The sequence below is a fragment of the Pteropus alecto genome, unplaced genomic scaffold, assembly GCF_000325575.1.
Source record: "Pteropus alecto unplaced genomic scaffold, ASM32557v1 scaffold555, whole genome shotgun sequence".
Lineage (NCBI taxonomy): Eukaryota > Metazoa > Chordata > Mammalia > Chiroptera > Pteropodidae > Pteropus > Pteropus alecto.
In genome coordinates, this window is record NW_006436809.1 from 667175 (window position 1) to 687935 (window position 20761).

Here is a 20761-nt window from a genome sequence, read left to right on the forward strand (position 1 = left end):
GCTGATGCCCTTCTTCCCCTAGACATACTCTTATGCTGCTCCTCTTCTAGAAGCCCTCGCTGCCCACCCAGCTGGCCCTGTGGATGGGATCCTCTTGGACCTCTTCTAGCCACCCCTTGTGGGAGGGTGGGGCAAATACAGGGCAGACACTGGACAAAGCCCACTGGATCACCTGGCCCCCACTGGACAACACTGGTTCCTGGAAGGAAGGCTGTGGCCTCCGCCACCCACAGCCTCTCTCCAGCACACACTGGACTCTACTGGCTGAGAATTTGGAGAATGAGGAGGACAAAAAAGGGAGAAAGATCTTTCCTGTGTCTACTCCTGGAATTGTCCTCAGCTTTGGCTTCTCCCCCTTCTCTGAAACACTGGACCTGGGGGGCGATCCCTGCCCCCGACCCCCAGTCATTCCCAACTTCTACCTGCCATGTTGTAGCTAGAACTTCTCTAAGCCTATATGTTTCTGTGGAATAAATATTGGGATTAGGGGGAAAGAGGGAACAATGGCCTATGGCCCTGGGGTTGGACATCTCTGTTGTAGCTGCCACATTGGTTTTTCTATAACTGCTTGGGTTTGTACATTTTTGGGGGAAGAGAGACAGATTTTTACACTAATATATGGATCTAGCTCAATGTAATTTTAATCCCCTGCACTAGGCAGGTAATAATAAAGGTTGAGTTTTGCACAGCTATGAATAGGTTTCTTGGGGTTTTGGTAGAATCCGCCTTCTGCTCCTCCCCCGTTCCATTTTCTTCTCTTTTTCCTCCTCCACATTCCATTTCCTACCATATATTTGCACAGCATAATATTCTGGTCTCCATAAGCCAGACCCTTGCCTGTGTGACCTCAGGTCCCACATGAATGTATGAACCTTGTCAACTCCAACACGAATTCTGCAGGAGGCCTGAAGGGAGGTGGATTAGGCCTGGGGTCTTAGCCTGGTTTGACCCATGGACCCCTCTGGCAATCTGGAGAGGTCTACTGATTCCTCCTCAAAATGATGTTTTAAAACCCATTAAAAAGGTGTGTGTATAATATATAGATATATGATTATATAGGAAGTCAATCTAAAGTTTACCAAATGTTAAAAAAATTAGTAACATGCTTTTTAGTATATTAACAAGATCTAGCAGCAGGTGTAATAACTACTGACATTTCCAAATAGTGTAACGATAAACAGTATTCTGAGATTTCTACAGCTGTAGTGGGATATGAAAATAGCTATGGTGTTACACACTGTGCTAATACTACTGAGGGTTTTGTTCATATTCATAGTTGGAGGAAATAAGAAACTTCAGTTAGAAGTTAATAAAACTAGAGGTGTCTTTTTCTCCAGCCCACATTCTAGGACCGCCTACCCCGCCCCCCCACAAGGGTCTGGAAGTCCCAGGTGGAGAATACTTGGATTAGGCAGATCAAGTGTGCAGATCACCCAATGGGTGCAAGCTGTTTCACTGGGAGCCAGAACTAAGAACTTAAATTATCTCAGAGGCTTGGAAGGATTAGCCACAACCACCAAGAGAATATTTAACAGAGAGTTCAAATTGGGTTGGAAAGGGAAAAAAGTTAGTTGCAAATATTAGAAAAGGCGGACCCATCCTGATGGTAGTTCATGTGAAATAAAGACCCAGGGGTCATAGTTGATGATATTCACAAACTGAGCCAACAAGATAATATCAGCAAGATAATTTAATCTTAGGTTGAATTAATAGGCCCTTCTGAGTCCTGCTAAAACCTACATAGGTCAGATCACTGTGATCACGATTTAAGACAGGTACTGACAGGTTGAAGCCAGAACCCATATGGTGAGCAAAAGAAGCCATGCAGTTAGCTGAGAACTCTCAAACCTCTGAGCTCAGAACTCTTTGGAGTTGTAGACCTATGCAACCACCTAGAGTTCATTTGCACTTCAGTCTCAGCGTGTTCAAACCTCCCGAGTCCTTTCCTGACTCAGTGAATGACAGCATCATCCACTCAGCAGCATAAGCCACAAATCTGGGGATCATCCTTGACCCGCTTTCCGCTTTCTCCTACACTCCCCTCTCAAATCCAGTCTATCACAAAGCTCTGTTGATTTTGCTTCCCAAATTTCCCTTAAATATGTCATTTCTTCAGCCTCTATTGCCCTGGCACACATTACCGCCATCTCACCTGGACTACTATGATAGTCTCCCAGTATCTGTTCCTGCTCCTCTCTGGTTTGTTTTCAGCCCCGCATACAGAGTGATATTGAAAACACATAAATCTGACCCCATTCCTGTATTTTAAATCCTTTAATGGCTTCCCATTGACTTCAGAATAAGAACAAAATCTTCTTGGCCAACTTTGCCTGCCCCCGTTTCAAGGTGAGTCCTTCCCCACCCTCTCCTTTATGTACCACTGGCCTGCTTTCAGTTCCTCCCACCAGCCTTAGTCCCTCTTGCCACTTAGCCTTTGTAACATGCTGTTCCCCCACCTGGAACACAGTTCCCTGCTGTCTTTGCTTTCTTAATTACTGCTTGTCCTTCAGCAGTCTGCCCTATCTTGCCCGACCAGGTTAAACCTTCTCTTGATGCTCTCAGAGTACATGACTCTTCTTTGTAACACTTACTATAGGTGTGATTTTACATATTTTTTTAAAAAGAAAATAACATTTACTGAGCACCTACTATGTGCCAGGTACCATACTTATTACATATTATATCTTATTTAATACAACATATAAAGTAGATAAAATTATTGCCTTTTTATGGAGAAGAAAACTTCTCTGTTAAGCCACTTGCTCAAGGCCGCACAGCGGTAAAGGGTGAAGCTGATAGGAAGCAGCCTGTGGGATCCTGGATCTCTGTTCTTTCTCTCCATGATCCTGCCTGAGAGGTCATAAACTCTACATCACAGGAAGTTTTCAAGCACAGACTGGTTAGCCGTATGTCAGGGATCTCTTTCTACAATTCAGCTCCTAGGAGCCCGGCAGAGTTTTGCCTACATTGTAGAGAATGGTGACCTGATTTACCCAACTTCCCCTTGCTTGCTCCCATCAAAATGAAGCATATGAACTACTTGAGTTTTACACACACACAAAAGCGCTTACAAAGATGGCATTGGATTATGTACGCCATTTTGTAATCTGCTTTTCTTACCCTCGTAACACGTTGTATGTAGCTCCAGGCCAGTATGCAAGCAGTGATCCTCTCTAAGTATTGTCCAGTATTTTACATGTTGCAACGATCCACATGTTATCTACCTGACTCCCGATGATGGACACTTAGGTCGTTTCCATTGTTTTCATAATATAACAACAAATGCACTCCAATAAACATCTTCGCATCTATATCTCTGTACCTAGGTGGGAGAATTTCAGTATGATGCATTCCTAAAGGGGAAGTTGCTAGTTCAGAGGGTAGTCACATTAAAATCCTTGGTATATACTGCCAAATTGTCCTTAAAAAAGCATTCCTCTGTCAACCTTCAACAAAGGTATATGAGTAGGCTCATTGAGGTGGTCAATCCTTAATTATTTTTAAATTGGATTCTTAGTGTTTCTTAAATTTACTTTTCCTTCATTACTAGTGAAGTTGAATCTTTTCATTTGGTTGTAAATCATTTGTATTTCTTCTGTTTATTGCCTGATATCTATTTTACCAATCTTTCCATTGTGTTCTTTTTCTTATTGTTTTGTTAAGAGTTCTTTGTATTTTGTCCATTTTGTCAAATACTTCTTCTTAGATTGTAATTTGTCTTTTAACTCTAACATTTGCCATAAAGTTTTATCAGTTTTATGGCATTCTTTGAGGATTTTAAACATTGATCGCTAAAGAAACGGAATAAGAAACAAACTGCGTCGGCACTTTTTTAGCTGTCCAATCGTGGGCAAATTTTATCTCACTGGACTTTGGTCTTCCAGTCTGTAAAATGAGAACATTAAAACTTGCCTTATAGGAACTTAAGGAAGCGTGTAGCTCCGGCCTTGGCTGAAGACGTTCCCTTCTCTTTTCCTGCAGCGGGTTCATAAAGCAAATCAAAGCAAATTTTTTTTTTTTTTAAACTGTAATTATTAGGATCTTCTAACTAAACGGGAGGCGGAAGCATGGTGGACGTGGCAGTTTAGATTTATTATTTAACGTGCCCAGTGAGGCGCATTGGATCGTGTTAACAACTTCTAACTCGAAAAAATGCTCTGGAGGGCACATAATTCCAATTTTACCGGGAGCAACTGAGCTCAAGGAAACCCGTTTCGTGCGTCTCTAAACCTAAGCGCTTCATCACCAAGCCGTCTCCGCGCCTCCACCAGGAAGTCCTCGGGCATTTCTACTCCCGGGGTCCCGCCTCCAGTACCGGTCGGTTGCACAGGACGTTGGCAACGTGGGCGGAGAGCGACACGGAACTAACTGGCTCAGCCTCAGATGTCCCGGGTTCTCTCAATTAAAGGCCAGCCTTTTTCCTTGCAGCTTCTCCGCGGTGGCTTTTGGGAGTTGTAGTCATATGAGCGTCAGCCTACTTTGAGGTGAGCTAGGACAAAACTCCAATTCCCAGTATGCCTCGCGGCGCGCGAGTGTAGCGCCTATTCTTATCCTCCCTACCTTTCCATTACTTCCCTTTTCCTTCTCGTCTAAATCCTCCACTCGGGACTCTTGCCTATGAAATCCTTCTTTCCCCCCATCTTTTTCTCTCATTTTTCTTCTTTTTCTCTTTTTCTTCTTTCCCCCCATCTTTTTCTCTCATTTTCCACTATCCTTTTCCCTATCCCCGGGAGTCATTGTGAAACACTGACTCTGATTAAGCGACGCTTTGAGACTCAGAGTGCACGAGTGGGGATCGGCAGAAGTGGTAAGGGGTCCGGGAGAGAGGGGGTGGCGAAGTGTAAGAGGAGTTGAGTCAGTGGTGAGGAGTGGGAGGAAAGTAGGGGAGAAATTAGTAGGTCTGTCGGTGTAGAACAGGTTGAATGGGGTGAAGTAGTTTTGGGACGAGGGGAGGAGAGAGAGAGGAAAGAGTTGGAATTAAATTCGGAAGACATAGAGGGGAAAAGTTGTTAATTGCTGTGCTCAGCTGGAGAACTGGGGCCAAGAAATAGATGAGAACGTCTGACAGATTTGGTGCTTATAGGCTGATCTGATCAGGAGATGTGGAAGGGAGAGAGGTTTGGGTTCAAACAAGTCTTTGTCACTGCTAAGTGAAGATGAGAAAAATCATTGAAATACAAAATAGTTTTGCAAATATGGGTCTCTTAATAATTCTGTTACTTGGCAATTGAGAGAAAACTGGAGTTGAGGCCAGAAGTGGGGTGAGGAGGCGGTATAGGAGGGGAAGTCAGTCAGGTTTGGGAGAAACTAAATGAATGATGTGGAAGAGGAAACCATAGAGAAGATAAGTTATTGTAGGGCCAGTGGATCTAGGATTGGAATGAGAAAGGTGAGGGATGACACTAGCATGGATTACGGGGTTGTGTTTCTAACACTTGAATTTCTCAGGTGATGGAGAGCATCCCCCCAAGGGGTGTACTAAACCGAGTACACCTACAATGCAGGAATCTGCAGGAATTCCTAGGGGGCCTGAGCCCTGGGGTATTGGACCGATTGTATGGGCACCCGGCCACCTGCCTGGCTGTTTTTAGGTGAGGATGCATGCCCTTCATGGCAAGGACCATGGTGGGGAAATGTAATGGGTCCTGCAAACTGGATAAGTTATTATGGGTAGAGTATAGTCCTAGGGGGCTTGGAGATTAAAGTGTGTCAGGCCACAACATGTGTTTGTGGGGGCAGCAAGACTGGTAAGGGTGTGGGGCGTGAGATGAGATGTTTGAGAGACTGAGATGCAGATCTAAGATAGTTGACGGATACTAACATATTGCCTCTATCCCCTGCAGGGAGCTCCCATCTTTGGCTAAGAATTGGGTGATGCGGATGCTCTTTCTGGATCAGCCTTTGCCACAAGCTGCTGTAGCCCTGTGGGTAAAGAAGGAATTCAGCAAGTGAGTCTACTGCATTCTCAGCCAGATACAAATTTCTCAACAGCTAGATTTCCCAAACTGCTGTTCTTTGAAACATTTTCAGGAAATATAAATGGGTACACCACAAAATTTATAATTAAATTAGTTTGGGAAACTCTGTGTACTGTATTTTCTCTCTTGGAGAGGTTGTGATGTATATAACAAGACTTTGGTAGGTGTTACAGTAAAGAAATTTGCCTTAAGACATTGATTTCACTCTGAAACAGTAATCCGGGGATCACCTGTTCAGAAAAGGCAGAAGTGGAGGCCTTTATGGGTCTCCTTTTTGTTTTCCAGACACCTCCATCACCTCTCTGTTTCTGTTTTAGAGCTCAGGAGGAAAGTACAGGGCTGCTGAGCAGCCTCCGTATCTGGCACACTCAGCTGCTCCCTGGTGGTCTCCAGGGCCTCATTCTCAACCCCATCTTCCGCCAGAACCTCCGCATTGCCCTTCTGGGTGGGTATGTTAATTCTATCTCTTCTTAAACTTCTTAAACTTTAGGGAACTAAACTTCTGGAGAGGGAGCTCCTTAGGGGCCTCTGGAACTTTGTGGGCTCCACCTTTGGGGGCTCCTTTAGGAATAAGTTGGACTAGGTGTAGCTGCATGGTGTAGGAAATGCCTCCCAATCATGGCCCATGGAGGCAAGGGTGGAAAGAGGGCAGAGGGGCAGGCAGGGAACACAGGCAGGGATCCTTACTCTTCACCCTTCCTGGCATAGGGGCAAGGCCTGGTCTGATGACACAAGTCAGCTGGGACCAGACAAGCATGCCCGAGATGTCCCCTCACTTGACAAGTATGCTGAGGAACGATGGGAGGTGAGGACTTGGGAGTCTGTGTGTCTCTGCTTATGCTCCTACTTCCTACAGACCCTAGAAGCATCTCTCCTTTCTCTTCTGTTTCATAGGTGGTCCTGCACTTCATGGTGGGCTCTCCTAGTGCAGCTGTCAGCCAGGACTTGGCTCAGCTCCTCAGCCAGGCTGGGCTCATGAAGAGGTGAGGAAGCCACAGGTATAACAGCCCCCTGCTTTGCCATCTCCTTAGGTCTCTGCTAAACTGAGGTCAGGATTGGCAGGGGGCGGGGGGTGGCGGGGCTTGACTGAAAAAGGAGAGCTGAGTGGAGTATAGCCAGAGATAAACTAAGAAAATACATGAGAGAACAAGTGGGGATGGTGGCCTTCTGTGCACACCTACCATTTCCTCTCTTCATCTCTAGTACCGAGCCCGGAGAGCCACCCTGTATTACCTCTGCTGGCTTCCAGTTCCTGTTGCTGGACACTCCTGCCCAGCTCTGGTACTTTATGTTGCAATATCTGCAGACAGCCCAGGTGAGGAAGCCTGGGGCTGCTTGCCGGCATGGTCTGCTTTTCTCAGGACCCACTGAGAGACTACTGCCTACAGACTTGGTTCCTGATTCATTTTCCTCTCATTTTTTTCCTCTCATCCCTCCCCCTTTGTCTTTGCACATTCCTCCCTAGAGTCGGGGCATGGACCTAGTGGAGATCCTCTCCTTCCTCTTCCAGCTCAGCTTCTCTACTCTGGGCAAGGTAAGCAGGGGCTGGAGCTGGGGGGTTTGGTGGGCGAGCTGAAGTGAAGCGAGATGGGAAGGATAAATGAGGTTATGGGGCAATAGAGTGAAAGAATGAACAAAGCACGACCAATGATGGGAAAAGAACAAGTGAGTGCATGGGGTTTGGAGAGAGAAAATGGGATGTTTTGGACCCCAGCTGGCTACTTCTTTTCCCTAGGATTACTCTGTGGAAGGTATGAGTGATTCTCTGTTGAACTTTCTGCAACATCTTCGTGAGTTTGGGCTTGTTTTCCAGAGGAAGGTATGAGCACCCAAATATGTGGCTTCTAGGGAAGAGGCCGGGTGGTATGTTGCCCTGGCCTTTAAAAAGGTGTGGGGTTTCGGATGGCAGAAGGAAGCAGTTGCCAGGACTAAATACTTGGGTCCTTTGCGGGAGAGAAGTTGGGAGTTGAAGCTCTGCACTGGGAGGGATCCTGTGTCTCAGGAAGGAAGATGTAGGGCAGGGACAAGAGAGAGAGAGCCCTCTGCCTTTCCTTTCTATCTTTTCCAGAGGAAATCTCGGCGTTACTACCCCACACGCCTGGCCATCAATCTCTCATCAGGTGTTTCTGGGGCTGGGGGAACCGCGCATCAGCCAGGCTTCATAGTCGTGGAAACCAATTACCGACTCTACGCCTACACAGGTGAGGCAACAGAAGGCCCCTGGGAGAGGAGGTTGGAGATGGGAGTCAGGAGGGGAAAGGAGGCAGGAAGGCATGCCAGTTTTTGTTCAGTTTTCCTGGGAGTTTACAGAGTTTTCTGACATTTATCATTACACTGGAAGGAGGGGCTTGAGGGAGTCTAGGTATGGGGTTAGCCTCCTTATCCTCTCTTCCTGTCCTTGGGTCAGAGTCAGAGCTGCAGATCGCCCTCATTGCCCTCTTCTCTGAGATGCTCTATCGCTTCCCCAACATGGTGGTGGCGCAGGTGACCCGGGAGAGTGTGCAGCAGGCCATTGCCAGTGGCATTACAGCCCAGCAGGTATCCTCAGTTGGGGGGTGGTGGGAAGCATTTGGGCTATGGGGTACAGGGTGATGGCCTTACAGAAGGCTAGTACCAGGTTTGTTACAATGGGTAGTGGTGACTTGTCTGTATTTGAGCATAGACCGGGCACATAAGGAGAAGTCAAGGTGTGGGAATAGGCAGACCTTTGAGGGGGAAAACCTGGAGGAAGGAGTTATAGCTCTGGATTTGTGTCTGGGCATCACCACTTCCTTAGCTGCATAAACAGCCTAGTTGCTTTATTTCCCTGAGCCTTCGTTTCCTCGTCTGGAAAATGGAAATAATGAATTTTCATCTTACTGGGTTGTTGGGAGGTCATTGGGAGAATAATGGTAAAACGTTTAGCTCAGAGCCTGCCAGGCAGTAAGTGTTGCTATTTTAAAGAGAAACAAAACTATGCAAACGGCAGACGTGCCAGAGAAGGAATAGCAGACATGACCAGTGTGAACAGCAACTTGGGACAACAGCCGAAAAGGGAATGGGCTGATGACAGGCATGTAGCTATGAGTTTTTATTTTTATTTATTTTCATTTTTATTTTTTTTGAGAAAAAGATTTTTTGAAAGTACATTTTAGAAGGAGATGGGCCCGGCTAAAGAAGGCTGCAGCCCTGCAGAAATTAGGAGATAAGGAGATAAGATAGTACACCCCCAAAAGACGGGTGGGTTTCCTGCCAGGAACGCTGTAATCTTGGCTGAGTTTTTAAACAGCGAGTTGGTGTTCCAGTGACATTAGGTGATGGCATAGATATAGCTTTCCTGCCCTCTTATTCGAGTCCTTGATTCTGTTGTCTGTTTTCCTAGATCATCCATTTCCTAAGGACAAGGGCCCACCCAGTGATGCTTAAACAGGTACAAACAGATACCAAGCTGCTGGAGGCTGACAGCCCCTGGCACATGAAGCAATAGAAAAGTGAAAGGAGCAACCAAATCTAGGGAATGGGTGGAGCATTCAGGTAGTCTGGGGCAGTAGTCCTTAATCTTACAGCCATTCCTTACCCCTGTAGACACCTGTGCTGCCGCCTACTATCACGGACCAGATTCGGCTATGGGAGCTGGAAAGGGACAGACTCCGGTTCACCGAGGGTGAGTGGCTTCTGGTGGTTGATTCTTGATCATTGGCCAGAGGAAAGACAATTCAGTCTTTATGAGCTGAAAAAGCTATTCATGCATTTTTTTTTTTTTTTTGGTTTGCTGCATGGGCTGAGAGAAAAGTTAGCAAGACACTTTTTATTTTGGAGTGAGTAGATAGTAGTAAATATCTCAGATCAGTGCAACTTGGATTTAGCTAGAAAATGGAACTTGGGAGGGATAATTCACAGTAATTCATTTTTCTGGTTTTGGTGAGCATTAATGGGTTTTCTTATTGTATTATATTGACTTCCTGAATATGGTTGAATCACGCTTGTGTTCAGATGAGCCCTGAAAGAGACCAGCATAGAGAATTAGTTTTTAAATGGTCGTTGGTGGCAAGCCCGGACCACAGCCCTTAGGCTGCCACAGAAAGGCCCCTCCTCATGTTCTCTCCCCCCACCTCTCCTGCCTTCTGGCCCCCAGGCGTCCTGTATAACCAGTTCCTGTCACAAGTGGACTTTGAGCTGCTGCTGGCCCATGCGCGCGAGCTGGGCGTGCTTGTGTTCGAGAACTCTGCCAAGCGGCTCATGGTGGTGACCCCTGCTGGGCACAGCGACGTCAAGCGCTTCTGGAAGAGGCAGAAGCACAGCTCCTGAGAATGGAGACTAGGACCCGGCGGCATTAGCCGAGTCGTCGTGTGGAGGCGGGCGCGGCCCCAGAACTCAGAATTTTTTTATTGACACTTGAGGACTGTGTTTAATAAAGTTGTGAACGTGAGGCACGCGGCTCCGGGAGCCTCCCCGCGGGACTTCAGCTCTAAGCAGCCGACGCGGCCATTGGGCTGGGAGGAGGAGTGGGGTGGGGCCGAGCAGCCACTGCACATGCGCCCGGCCGGGGCCCTGCCTCCCCGAAGCGCTCCTCGCGGCGTCGGTGGCCATTGGACTGGGAGGAAGAGGAGGAGGAGGGGGAAGGGGGTGGGGCCGGGCTGAGCAGCCATTGCGCATGTGCCCGGCTGGGGCCCTGCCTCCTTTCGCCGGGCGAATCGCGGGGCCAGTTTCAGGTCCGGTTACTGGTGTCCCAGCCCTTGCCGCCGCTGGGCACCCTGGGATAGCAGCGTGCTCTCCGGTGGGCGCGCGTCAGGGCGGCCTCCCGAGGGTGGGAGGTGGTGCGGGGTCCGGGTCCACGCGGTTGAACGCGCGAGAAGGCCGGGTCGTGTGGAGCCGAAAGCAGCGCAGGCGGCCTCTGGACAGGCCGAGGTCGCGGTGACTCTGGCGGGACTCTTAGTGGCTTTCGGGCGCGCTCGTGTCGGTCATCTTCTGGAATCCCTGAGTTTTTCACTCTCTCATTTGTTAGCGGTCTCCCCCACGTCGCACTTGTATAGTTTGAGGGCTAGAAACCCTGACCCTTTCCCAGAAGATCCCTGTTTTTCGTGGCTGCAGGATCTTGGTACTGTCGACACCATGTATTCTAGTTTTAAAGGAGAAAGGGTTGTGTGGGAAGGGATAGAGTGAGTAACCATCCAGTGTTAGTAGGAGGCAGGTCATAAAAAATAGGCCGTGACTTTTTTAGGATATGTGATCTCTCGCACCCTCATATCCACCTAATGTGCTTTGTCTATCTGGAACAGATCTTGGCCCCTTTCCAAGCACTCCTGATGCCTCATTTGCCTCTGACCTCTTTTCGACAACCACTTTGTGAGCTGAGGTGCTCATGGTGCCTCCCCAGGTCCCATCCCTTTTCCTTCCAGTCAGAGGCGCATGGATCCCCCATCTTCCGGAGAAACCGTGAAGCCAAACAGAAACGCCTGCAAGAGAAGCAGGAGGCGCTGGAGGCTGGGTTAGCCCGGAGGAGCAAGGTTAGGGATCACACAGCTTATCCTTGGGTCTCTGAGAAGACTTGGGAGGGTGCTGGAGGAGGCACTGGCTGGATTCCAGATGCCTGGGGTGTACTGGGAACTGCACTGCTCCCTCCCTCCTTTTTTGATCTCTCCCCTTAGTCACCTGCAGAATCCAGTAAGGCCTGGACTCCTAAAGAAATAGTGTTGTATGAAATCCCCACGGAACTTGGTGAAAAGAAAGGTAACTAGGAAATTCGTTCCCCATTTGGTTTGCTGAAATGCAGAATGAAGTTTAGAAGTTAGTGGAATTCTCTGCTTCCACAGATGTCTCCCAGCCCCTGCCTCCTGCATACAGCCCCCGATTTGTTGAGGCTGCCTGGTACCCTTGGTGGGTGAGAGAGGGCTTCTTCAAACCAGAATATCAGGTTAGTACGTGGCAGGGAGGGGTACTAAACAGTTCCAGGACAGTGTGGCCCTTGAACTTGGTGGGCACAATGGAACCTCAGAGCTTGTCTTCTGCTTCTGGTGCTTCCAAAGCATTCTCTTGGCTGGGTTTCCCTTTCCCTGTTTGCAGGACAGTTCTTCCCTGCAGTTCTTTCTGCCTTGGAGACACCAGAGGGTGCTATTGCTTCAGGTAACATCCAGTTCTCTTTTGCCCTTTGACTTTGCTCCTTCTTTCTAGACCAGGCTACCCCAGGCCACTGGGGAGACCTTTTCCATGTGTATCCCACCTCCTAATGTCACCGGCTCCCTGCACATTGGGCATGCACTGACGGTGGCCATCCAGGATGCTCTCGTGCGCTGGTGAGGGAACTGGGGCAGCTCGGGTTCTTGGAGAAGTAGAAAGTGGGGGAAGGAGTGAGGATAAACATCTAAGCTTGGGTTCATGTGAGGGTGTTTCTGTTGCAGGCACCGGATGCGTGGGGATCAGGTGCTATGGGTCCCTGGCTCAGATCATGCAGGAATTGCTACCCAAGTATGTTTTTTGCCAGTTTTCCTTTTCTTGGGTGAAAGACTTTTTCCCCCAAAAGTGACCTGATTCTTTGTTCATTTGCCACCTTATCTTACTGTAGGCTGTGGTGGAAAAACAGCTGTGGAAGGAACGAGGAGTGAGGAGACATGAACTAAACAGGGAAGACTTCCTCAGGGAGGTGTGGAAGTGGAAGGAGGAGTGAGTATGCATATAGAGGGGCCAAGATCGCAGGTTTGGGTTCTCGCTTCCTGGGCACTCTCCTAACTTGTAGTAGTTCTTCCCATTCAGCCCTAACTTTCCTAACTAACTTCCAGGGAATTAAGCTCTGGAGCCTCTTAGCATTTGGTGGGGTCTCCAAGCTGTATGTGTGTGCGCGTGTTATACATGAAGATGTGTATACTTATGTGTGTATATGTAGATACACACACACATTTCCTCTCTCCACTTATCTCATTTTCCCTTGACTAGATTTCATCATCTCTCCTACTCACCCATTCTTACCTTCTATCTGCTTAAAATTACCCTCATTCAGATCTGTTATCAAAGGCTTTCGTCTCTGTTAAGCTTCTTTAGATTTCTCACAAATCAGCTGTCCCTTTCTCTGTTACTGTAGAACTTTGTTTCTTTTAATGTCATAGAAGTCTCCACAATGGGTTTGTGAGTGTGTTTCCATTAACTTCTAGGGGCTAGATCAATGCCATACTTGCTCCAGCCCCCAGCGTTACTGGGGTGTCACTAGGCCTGGTAATTGTTGGTGCTCAGGACTTGTTTGCTGACAGAAGTTCCTCTTGACACAGGAAAGGTGGAGAGATCTGTGGGCAGCTCCGAGCTCTAGGGGCCTCCCTGGACTGGGACCGAGAGTGTTTTACTATGGATGCTGTGAGTGTTCTAGGCCTGGTTCCTGTGGGTGTTGGGGAGGTGTTTAGAGATCTGCGCAGGGAGGTTGCTTTGTGTGCTGGGGGTAGCAGGGTGGGAGTGCCTGGGTCCCTGAGTGAGGCAATGGGCTGAGAACGGGCTGTTGAATGTGGACACTCAGGCCATTCTAGGGTGCCACAGTGGCTGTGACAGAAGCTTTCGTGCGACTCCACAAAGCAGGGTTGTTATACCGGGGCCGGCAGCTTGTCAACTGGTCATGCGCTTTAAGATCAGCCATCTCGGATATTGAGGTGAGGCAAAGAAAGAGAAGCAGGTTTGTAAGAGTTCTAAGGCAGGTGAAAGCTCGGAGTCTGGAGCCAGACTGCCTGGATTCACATCCCAGTCCTCCCACCTACCAGCTGTAGGACTTCTGACAGTTTATTACCCTTCGTGAGCCTCAATTTCCCTAATTTGTAAATTAGGGTTGATGGGAATGCCTGCATCTTGCGGGTGTTGTGAGAATGAAGTGAGAACTCAATGGAAGGTGTTCAGCACAACACCTGTGCGTGGTTTAAGTGCTCAGTGAATATTTACTATAACTGACTACACAAGAATTAGGTGAGGACAGAGGGAAGTGGCTCCCGAATGGAAGGTGGTTTTGGATAGATAGGCTGCGGGGAGGCTGGATCTGCAAAGGAGTCAGGCAGGAAGCCTGGATGTGAGCCTTGCAGGAAGCCTGCTAGGCCTTTGACACTGGCGTCTGCTCTCAGACCCTGCTTCTTCCATGCCTCCAGGTAGAGAGTCGGTCCCTGCCTGGCCGCACGGAGCTTCGACTGCCTGGCTGCCCCACCCCTGTGTCTTTTGGCCTCCTCATTTCTGTGGCCTTCCCCGTGGATGGAGAGCCTGGTGAGGGTCGCCCACTGATCTCTGCTTCCCCTGTTTTCTTGAGCCAGTGTTGGGCTGATGGGAGGGAACTCACCAGCATATTTCCTACATAACCTAGTGGGAAGGGCATAAGGAACCTGGGTAGAGTTTTCGTTCTTGTGGGCCATGTAAGAAAAGTGCACGTGATCACTGCTCTTTGGGAGCTTAGCGTAATTCTACAGGAGGCCGCTATTTTTGAAAGGGACAAAAGATCAGTTTTAAAGTGTGGTTCGAACAGTAAGTGTTCTGAAGAGTTCAGAGAAAGGGAAGATAATTGAGCTGGTACAGTCAGAGAATGTTTCTTGTAGGAGGGGCTGGTGCTAGCCCCAAAGAATGCATAGCATTTGTGATTTAGGGCACCAAGAACCCCCAGTGTTCTCTAGGCACTAAACAAGGATTCTAGTTGCCTTTATTAATGCCATATCCTTTTCTCCGATGCAAGTTGCTAAGGAATTCCTTAGCATCAGACAGCCTCCCACACCCCTCCCTCCCCACAACCGCTGATAACTACTGATCTTTTTACTGTCTCCATAGTTTTACTTTTTCCAGAATGACATATAATTAGGATCATACAGTGTGTAGCCATGTCAAATTGGCTCTTTTCCCTTGGTAACATGCATTTAAGGTCCCTCCATGTCTTTTCATGGTTTCATAGCTCTTTCTTTTTTAGCACAATACTATTCCATTGTGTGAATGGACCACAGGTTATTTATCCATTCACCTACTGAAGGACATCTTACTTGCTTCCAAGTTGTGGGCATTATGGGGAAAACAAAACAAAACAAAACAAAACAACAAAAAAACTCCCCCTGGCTCCTATAGACTCTGGTCCTAATTTTGTCTAGTTATTTCTGGGGGGCTACTCAGCCTTGACTGTTCCCCGACCCCCTCCCTTTTCTAGTTCTCCTGGCTTTACCTATGTCTCAGGTGAGGGGTGAGGATGACAACTAGCTATATGATTAGTTAAATGTGATTGAACTTTGTCTTCAGATACAGAGGTTGTGGTAGGAACCACGAGGCCAGAGACGTTGCCTGGAGACGTGGCTGTGGCTGTTCATCCCGATGATGCCCGATACACAGTAATACTCAGTGTTCCCTGCTCCTAGCCTTCTTACCCACAGCTTTCTCTTCCCTTCCTTTTAGGATGGCAGCTCCTTCTCTCCTGCCTCCACTTCCTTGTCCTAAGACTTAGCTTAGCTCAGCTCTCCAATGGCTCTGAGTCTACTCCCTTCTTTTTTTGACATTGCACTTTCTCTCTAGCTCAGGGGTTGAGAAAGTAGGGCCCGCGGGCCAAATCCACACCTCTGACTGTTTTTGTCTGTGCCACACTCATTGGCTTACGCTCCTGCTGTATGGTTACCTCTGTCACAGTGGCAGATGGAGTAATTATGCAGACTGCATTTGCCTCTTGTCCTGCAAAGCCTAAAATTTTCACACTCCAGCCCAAAGAAAACGTTTGCTCACCCTGCTCTGGCTCTTTACCTCTGTTTCTTATTCCCAGGGTTCTCATGCCCCACCTAGACCTTTCCACCCCACACGTGTGCATGTCCTTGATCCCTCTCCCTTCCTTTTAGCACCTACATGGACGGCAGCTTCGTCACCCTTTAACAGGACAGCTTCTTCCCCTCATCACAGATTCTGCTGTCCAGCCACATGTGGGCACAGGTGTGTGGAGGTCAGGAGAAAGAGAAAGCTGGGGTGCTGGGGGTAAACCAGGAGGAGAAAGAAAGTAGGGGAGGGAAATCTCATATGGAATAGTCTGAATGGGTGGGTAGTGGGGAAAGAAAGGGAGGCACAGAGAAGGAGGGAGAGAACAGGGAGGTGTGGGCAGTGATGGTATCTGTGGAGAAACAAAATTCAGGATCAGGGTTCAGTGCTCATGGTGGCTCTGCTCCCCCAGGGGCGGTGAAGGTGACTCCAGCTCACAGCCCTGCTGATGCTGAGCTGGGGGCCCGGCATGGCTTGAACCCCCTGAGCGTCATTGCGGAGGATGGGACCATGACCTCCCTCTGTGGAGACTGGCTGCAGGTGGTACCAGCCTCAGTGTTACCCCATCCTTTGGGAGCACCCTCTGTTCCTCCTCCCCTCTCCCACTTTCTTATTTTTCTAGAGGCCTTTCACATTTACCATTGCCACTTTTCTCCCAGGGCCTTCACCGATTCGTGGCCCGGGAAAAGATTATGTCTGCACTGAGGGAGCGGGGCCTGTTCCGGGGCCTCCAGAACCACCCCATGGTGCTGCCCATTTGCAGGTAACCACATTTTAACTCCTTTACTTAGGCCACCCCCAGGAGGGAATGGATGAAACTTGAGTGACAGTGGGATGGGTTCTGTACCCCTCATGCTAGAATATTATGCTAGAATAGTTCTCTGTCAGTTTTGTTTGCTGCTGTGTCCTGAGTACTGAGAGCCTGGCATGTAGTAGGGTTCCATGTTCTGGGGGGAGAGGCACAGGGCTGGAGGAGCAGTGGACTCACCCCACCTCCCTTTCAGCCGTTCTGGGGACGTGGTAGAATACCTACTAAAGAGCCAGTGGTTTGTCCGCTGCCGGGAGATGGGAGACCGAGCTGCCCAGGTGAGGTCGCACTGCGAGGAAGGACTGGGGCCTGGGCATGGGGAGCTCCCTGAGAACTGGAATGAAGAAACAGGCAGGCTGGAGGCCGTCCTGCCTCACAGACTTATCTAGCTGTGGCAATGGACAGGATGGCTTTGGGGAAGGAGGCAAGGTGTGTCCTCACTCAAATCCAGAATCTTCTTAGAAGGTTTGGGAGGTCACTTCTGAGCTTAAGAAGAACCTCAGAGGCCACCTGTACCATCCAGGGAGTGGTGTGGGTGCAGGAAGGGAAGCCCTGTCTAAAGATCCTCTTTCTCTAGGCTGTACAGTCGGGAGCCCTGGAGCTCAGCCCGTCCTTCCACCAGAAGAACTGGCAGCACTGGTTTTCCCACATTGGGTAAGGGAGAGGGGCGCTCTCATGGAGATGGGAGGGAGAAACTCATTGGTCATGCTGAGAATTCACTCCTGCTCTCCTGCTTCTGGCAGGGACTGGTGTGTCTCCCGGCAGCTGTGGTGGGGCCATCGGATTCCAGCCTACCTGGTTGTAGAAGATTCTGTGAAGGTTTGTAGGAAGAAGCACACGAGAGGGCTGGGCAGGGGAAGAGCTTTAGCGCAGGAGTCAGAGGTCTTTCAGTGCTGTCTCAACTCCCTGCCTTTCCTGGATTTTGAGCCTTATTCTTGTACCCTACTGCCTGATGGCTTGTGGGGGTGGGGAGGCTGGCAGGCCTGGCGTTCTTTATCTCACTGCCAGAGGGCCCCATAAAAGACTGAGGCTCAGTGAGGTTTCTCACCTGTCAGGTGTTCTTCCTCACGATCCCCCACCCCTTACTTATTCCGTAGGGTGACAGGGAGGACTGTTGGGTGGTTGGGCGGACGGAGGCCGAGGCTAGAGAAGTAGCAGCAGAACTGACAGGGAGACCAGGGGCAGAGCTGACCCTCGAGAGGGGTGAGTACCTGAGCCATGGAGGGCTGGGGAGGGCACCTGGGTCTTGGAGAGGTAGGGTTGGGAAAGTCAGGGTAGGGGTTGGGCTGGAAAGGTGGGCAGCAGTGGGTCGAAGTTCTAGAAGCTGAGGTTCCAATCGTCTCCTTTTCCTATTCTGTTTCCCAGACCCCGATGTCCTGGACACATGGTTCTCTTCAGCTCTTTTCCCCTTTTCTGCCCTGGGCTGGCCCCAAGAGGTGAGGTACATTAAGAGGAAGAGAGTGAAGGTGGAGGTGGTGAAGGAGACGCTTGGGCCCCCTGAGAATCTTGAGGAGATGAAGCCTAGGGCCTCTTATCTTTTTCCTCCTAGACTTCAGATTTCACTCGTTTCTACCCTCTGTCACTTTTGGAAACCGGCAGTGACCTCCTCCTGTTCTGGGTGGGCCGCATGGTCATGTTGGGGACCCAGCTCACAGGGCAGCTCCCCTTCAGCAAGGTAACAGCCCCTCAGGGCCCTGTCCCTCTCTAACTCCCCAGTTTTTCCAAACCTTGTTCTCTACTGTGGTGTTTTTCATGTTCCCGCTTCCTATTTCTTGATTCACTTCCCACGGTTACCTCTAAAGTGCAGAGGCCAGAGATCCCAAGGGACCCTTTGAGAAAGGCTCCAAGCCCCCTCTGCTTACTCATCTATGCCCCCAGGTGCTGCTTCACTCCATGGTTCGGGACAGGCAGGGCCGGAAGATGAGCAAGTCCCTGGGGAATGTGCTGGACCCACGGGACATCATCACTGGGGTGGAGCTGCAGGTCAGGATGAAGAGCTGGGCAGGGAATAGGGTTTGCAGAGGAGAGGAAGGGAGCCTGAGGCTAGGAGCCTGGAGTGGTGCTGGGGGGAAGTGGGTGGGATCCTTTGTAGGGGGAGGGTCTTGGACTGAGGCTCAGGAAAACTGACTCTTCCCAGGTGCTACAGGAAAAGCTGAGGGATGGAAACTTGGACCCCGAAGAGCTGGCGATTGCAGCTGCAGCACAGGTGTGTTCCCAGTGTCTGCCGTATCTGGCTTCTAGCTCACAGCCACTGGTTTCCTCTGCAATCCAGGTTTCTGGCCCTGCAGCCTCAGAGGCATCTGCCAGCCTTCCTCTCCCTCTGGTTACAGAAAAACGACTTCCCTCATGGGATCCCTGAATGTGGGACAGATGCCTTGAGATTTGCCCTGTGCTCCCATGGGGCCCTGGGTAAGCCTTGATGAGGAGTTGTTGGGTCACACAGAGGGGCTGGCAAGGCTGAGGACTCCCTATGCCATTGCTGTGTACCTGTACATTCCCTCTTTTCCCTCTCTCCCAGGGGGTGACTTAAACTTGTCTGTCTCTGAAGTCTTGAGCTCTCGACATTTCTGCAACAAGATCTGGAATGCCCTGCGTTTTATCCTTAATGTCCTAGGGAAGAAATTCATACCCCAACCTGCAGAGGAGGTAAGAGAAAGAAGAGGTTCTTGGGACTGGGGTAGTCTTATGTCTGAGGTAGAAGGTGGCATCTAGGAGGAAAAGAAAGGCAGAGGAGTGGGAGTCGAGCTGTCCTCATCCTGCAACCCCTTTCTGCCTGCAGCTGTCCCCTTCATTCCCCATGGATGCTTGGATCCTGAGCCGCCTGGCCCACACTGCCCATGAGTGTGAGCGAGGCTTTCTCACCCGAGAGCTCTCGCTTGTTGCCCACGCCCTGCACCACTTCTGGCTCCACAGCCTCTGTGATGTCTACTTGGTGAGTGAGGCTGGGACCAAGAGTGGCATTGCCCTCCTACAGACCTGCTCCTTGTCCCCATCTAGATTGGGTTCCCTGGTAGAGAGCTCTGAGCTAGGTTCCCGATAATCCCCTCAGTTAGGACAGGACAGAAAGATGGATGAGCTAAGGGAATCCCAGTTCCCCTCTTCCCTGGGACTGTTCTAGTCACTGTTCCCTGCCTGTCACCTGGGAAGAGAGGAGGAGGTAGGGAGACCTCTGGAAAACAGTCTGACAAAAAGCAGAGCGAGGAGGCAGATGGAACTTCTTTCTCAGTCTCTCTGTTTGCTGAGTTTGGACCCTGGGCAGGCCGGGAGTGGTGAACTGACAGGGAGGAAGTGTAGTGGCCTTCAGACCAGGGATTCTCACACTTGATCCTGCGTGAGAATCACCAGGAGAGAGAGCTGGTTAACCACCAGTGCTAGGCCCCACCCCACACCCCCAGAGCGCTCATTCACCAGGTTGGGGGTAGGGTGGCGAAAATTTTCATTTGTCCGAGGTGAGGCTTGCTAGTTCAGGACTGCTGTTCTAGCTCAGTATTTCTCATTTTTTTTTTATTTCTCAAAAGTTAAAAAAAAGTCTTTGTCTCTTTGTTAAGTAAACAATTCAGTGCTTTTCTTTCTGAACTGTACGACCTTCCTGACAATTTTATTCCCTAACCACCTCTGAGAATTCTTACCCTAGATTTCCCCTTTTCACGGGACAGCTGATGGTGTCGGAGCTGCTGTGTGCCTCTTATCCACAGTGTTCCTGCCTGCTAGGGCAGTGAGTGTGTAGAGGAAGGCAAGGTCATGGCCCAACCCCTTCCCCCTGACCTATAGCCTTCTTCCCTAGGAGGCCTCGAAGCCTGTGCTGTCGCACTCGCCCTGCCCCACTGGGCCTCCTCAGGTCCTTTTCTCCTGCGCTGATGTGGGTCTCCGCCTCCTCGCCCCACTGATGCCTTTCCTGGCTGAAGAGCTCTGGCAGAGGCTGCCCCACAGACCTGGTGGCCCCCCAGCCCCCAGCATCTCTGTTGCCCCCTACCCCAGTGCCCAAAGCTTGGTGAGTCACACATCCCTGGTATCTTGGAATGGGACTACTGGTGAAGGGTTGGGGAGCAGCCTTTTAAAAGGGTTTGCTGCTGTGGGATCATCGACAGTAGTGGTTTGTACTTTACTATAGTGTGCTAATACTGCAGCGCTGTCTTGCGGGGCAGCATTAGCACAGTGGACGAGAGTGGAATTCCTTATAGACTGATACTTGCTAGCTGTGTGACTTCCTCAGTTTCCCCTATCTTTATTTTTATTTAATTTTTAATTTCTAATTTTTATTTTTTTA

General features: G+C 49.6%; 3 protein-coding genes across 3 annotated transcripts in view; all 3 read left to right on the plus strand.

The window, feature by feature from the left end:
* DDR1 (discoidin domain receptor tyrosine kinase 1) overlaps nt 1-696 on the plus strand; it is a 13755-nt gene extending 13059 nt beyond the window's left edge. Inside the window, exon 19 of the transcript XR_001517060.2 lies at nt 51-696. The gene's annotated coding sequence lies outside the window, so the exon portion shown is untranslated. The remainder of the gene's footprint in view (nt 1-50) is intronic.
* A 3821-nt stretch (nt 697-4517) lies between these two features.
* On the plus strand, nt 4518-10386 carry GTF2H4 (general transcription factor IIH subunit 4). Its single transcript, XM_006913673.3, has 14 exons — nt 4518-4807; nt 5449-5591; nt 5844-5948; nt 6296-6427; nt 6687-6783; nt 6873-6961; nt 7182-7293; nt 7444-7512; nt 7714-7797; nt 8047-8179; nt 8386-8516; nt 9340-9387; nt 9543-9621; nt 10093-10386. Exons 2-14 carry the CDS (start codon nt 5452-5454, stop codon nt 10263-10265), a joined length of 1392 nt encoding a protein of 463 aa, XP_006913735.1. The 5' UTR covers nt 4518-4807; nt 5449-5451; the 3' UTR covers nt 10266-10386.
* Nucleotides 10387-10622: 236 nt separating this feature from the next.
* The window catches only part of VARS2 (valyl-tRNA synthetase 2, mitochondrial), an 11999-nt gene continuing 1860 nt past the window's right edge, over nt 10623-20761 (plus strand). The window contains 26 exon segments of the mRNA XM_025048061.1: nt 10623-10734; nt 11237-11464; nt 11606-11687; nt 11771-11871; nt 12129-12250; nt 12356-12422; nt 12520-12617; nt 13217-13298; nt 13466-13585; nt 14069-14180; nt 15189-15277; nt 15773-15863; nt 16099-16226; nt 16346-16449; nt 16691-16772; nt 17072-17148; nt 17238-17313; nt 17592-17697; nt 17860-17930; nt 18044-18169; nt 18373-18477; nt 18632-18700; nt 18825-18903; nt 19013-19140; nt 19274-19426; nt 20279-20485. Of these exon segments, the coding sequence (XP_024903829.1) occupies nt 11264-11464; nt 11606-11687; nt 11771-11871; nt 12129-12250; nt 12356-12422; nt 12520-12617; nt 13217-13298; nt 13466-13585; nt 14069-14180; nt 15189-15277; nt 15773-15863; nt 16099-16226; nt 16346-16449; nt 16691-16772; nt 17072-17148; nt 17238-17313; nt 17592-17697; nt 17860-17930; nt 18044-18169; nt 18373-18477; nt 18632-18700; nt 18825-18903; nt 19013-19140; nt 19274-19426; nt 20279-20485 (2676 nt within the window). The 5' untranslated portion in view covers nt 10623-10734; nt 11237-11263.

Excerpts from the sequence above, each read along its gene's own strand:
- GTF2H4 (XM_006913673.3), top strand. The coding sequence starts at position 5,452 with ATGGAGAGCATCCCCCCAAGGGGTGTACTAAACCGAGTACACCTACAA. Across the intron at positions 6,428-6,686 it reads CGCATTGCCCTTCTGGGTGG|GGGCAAGGCCTGGTCTGATG; the intron begins GTATGTTAATTC and ends TTCCTGGCATAG. Across the intron at positions 6,962-7,181 it reads CAGGCTGGGCTCATGAAGAG|TACCGAGCCCGGAGAGCCAC; the intron begins GTGAGGAAGCCA and ends CTTCATCTCTAG.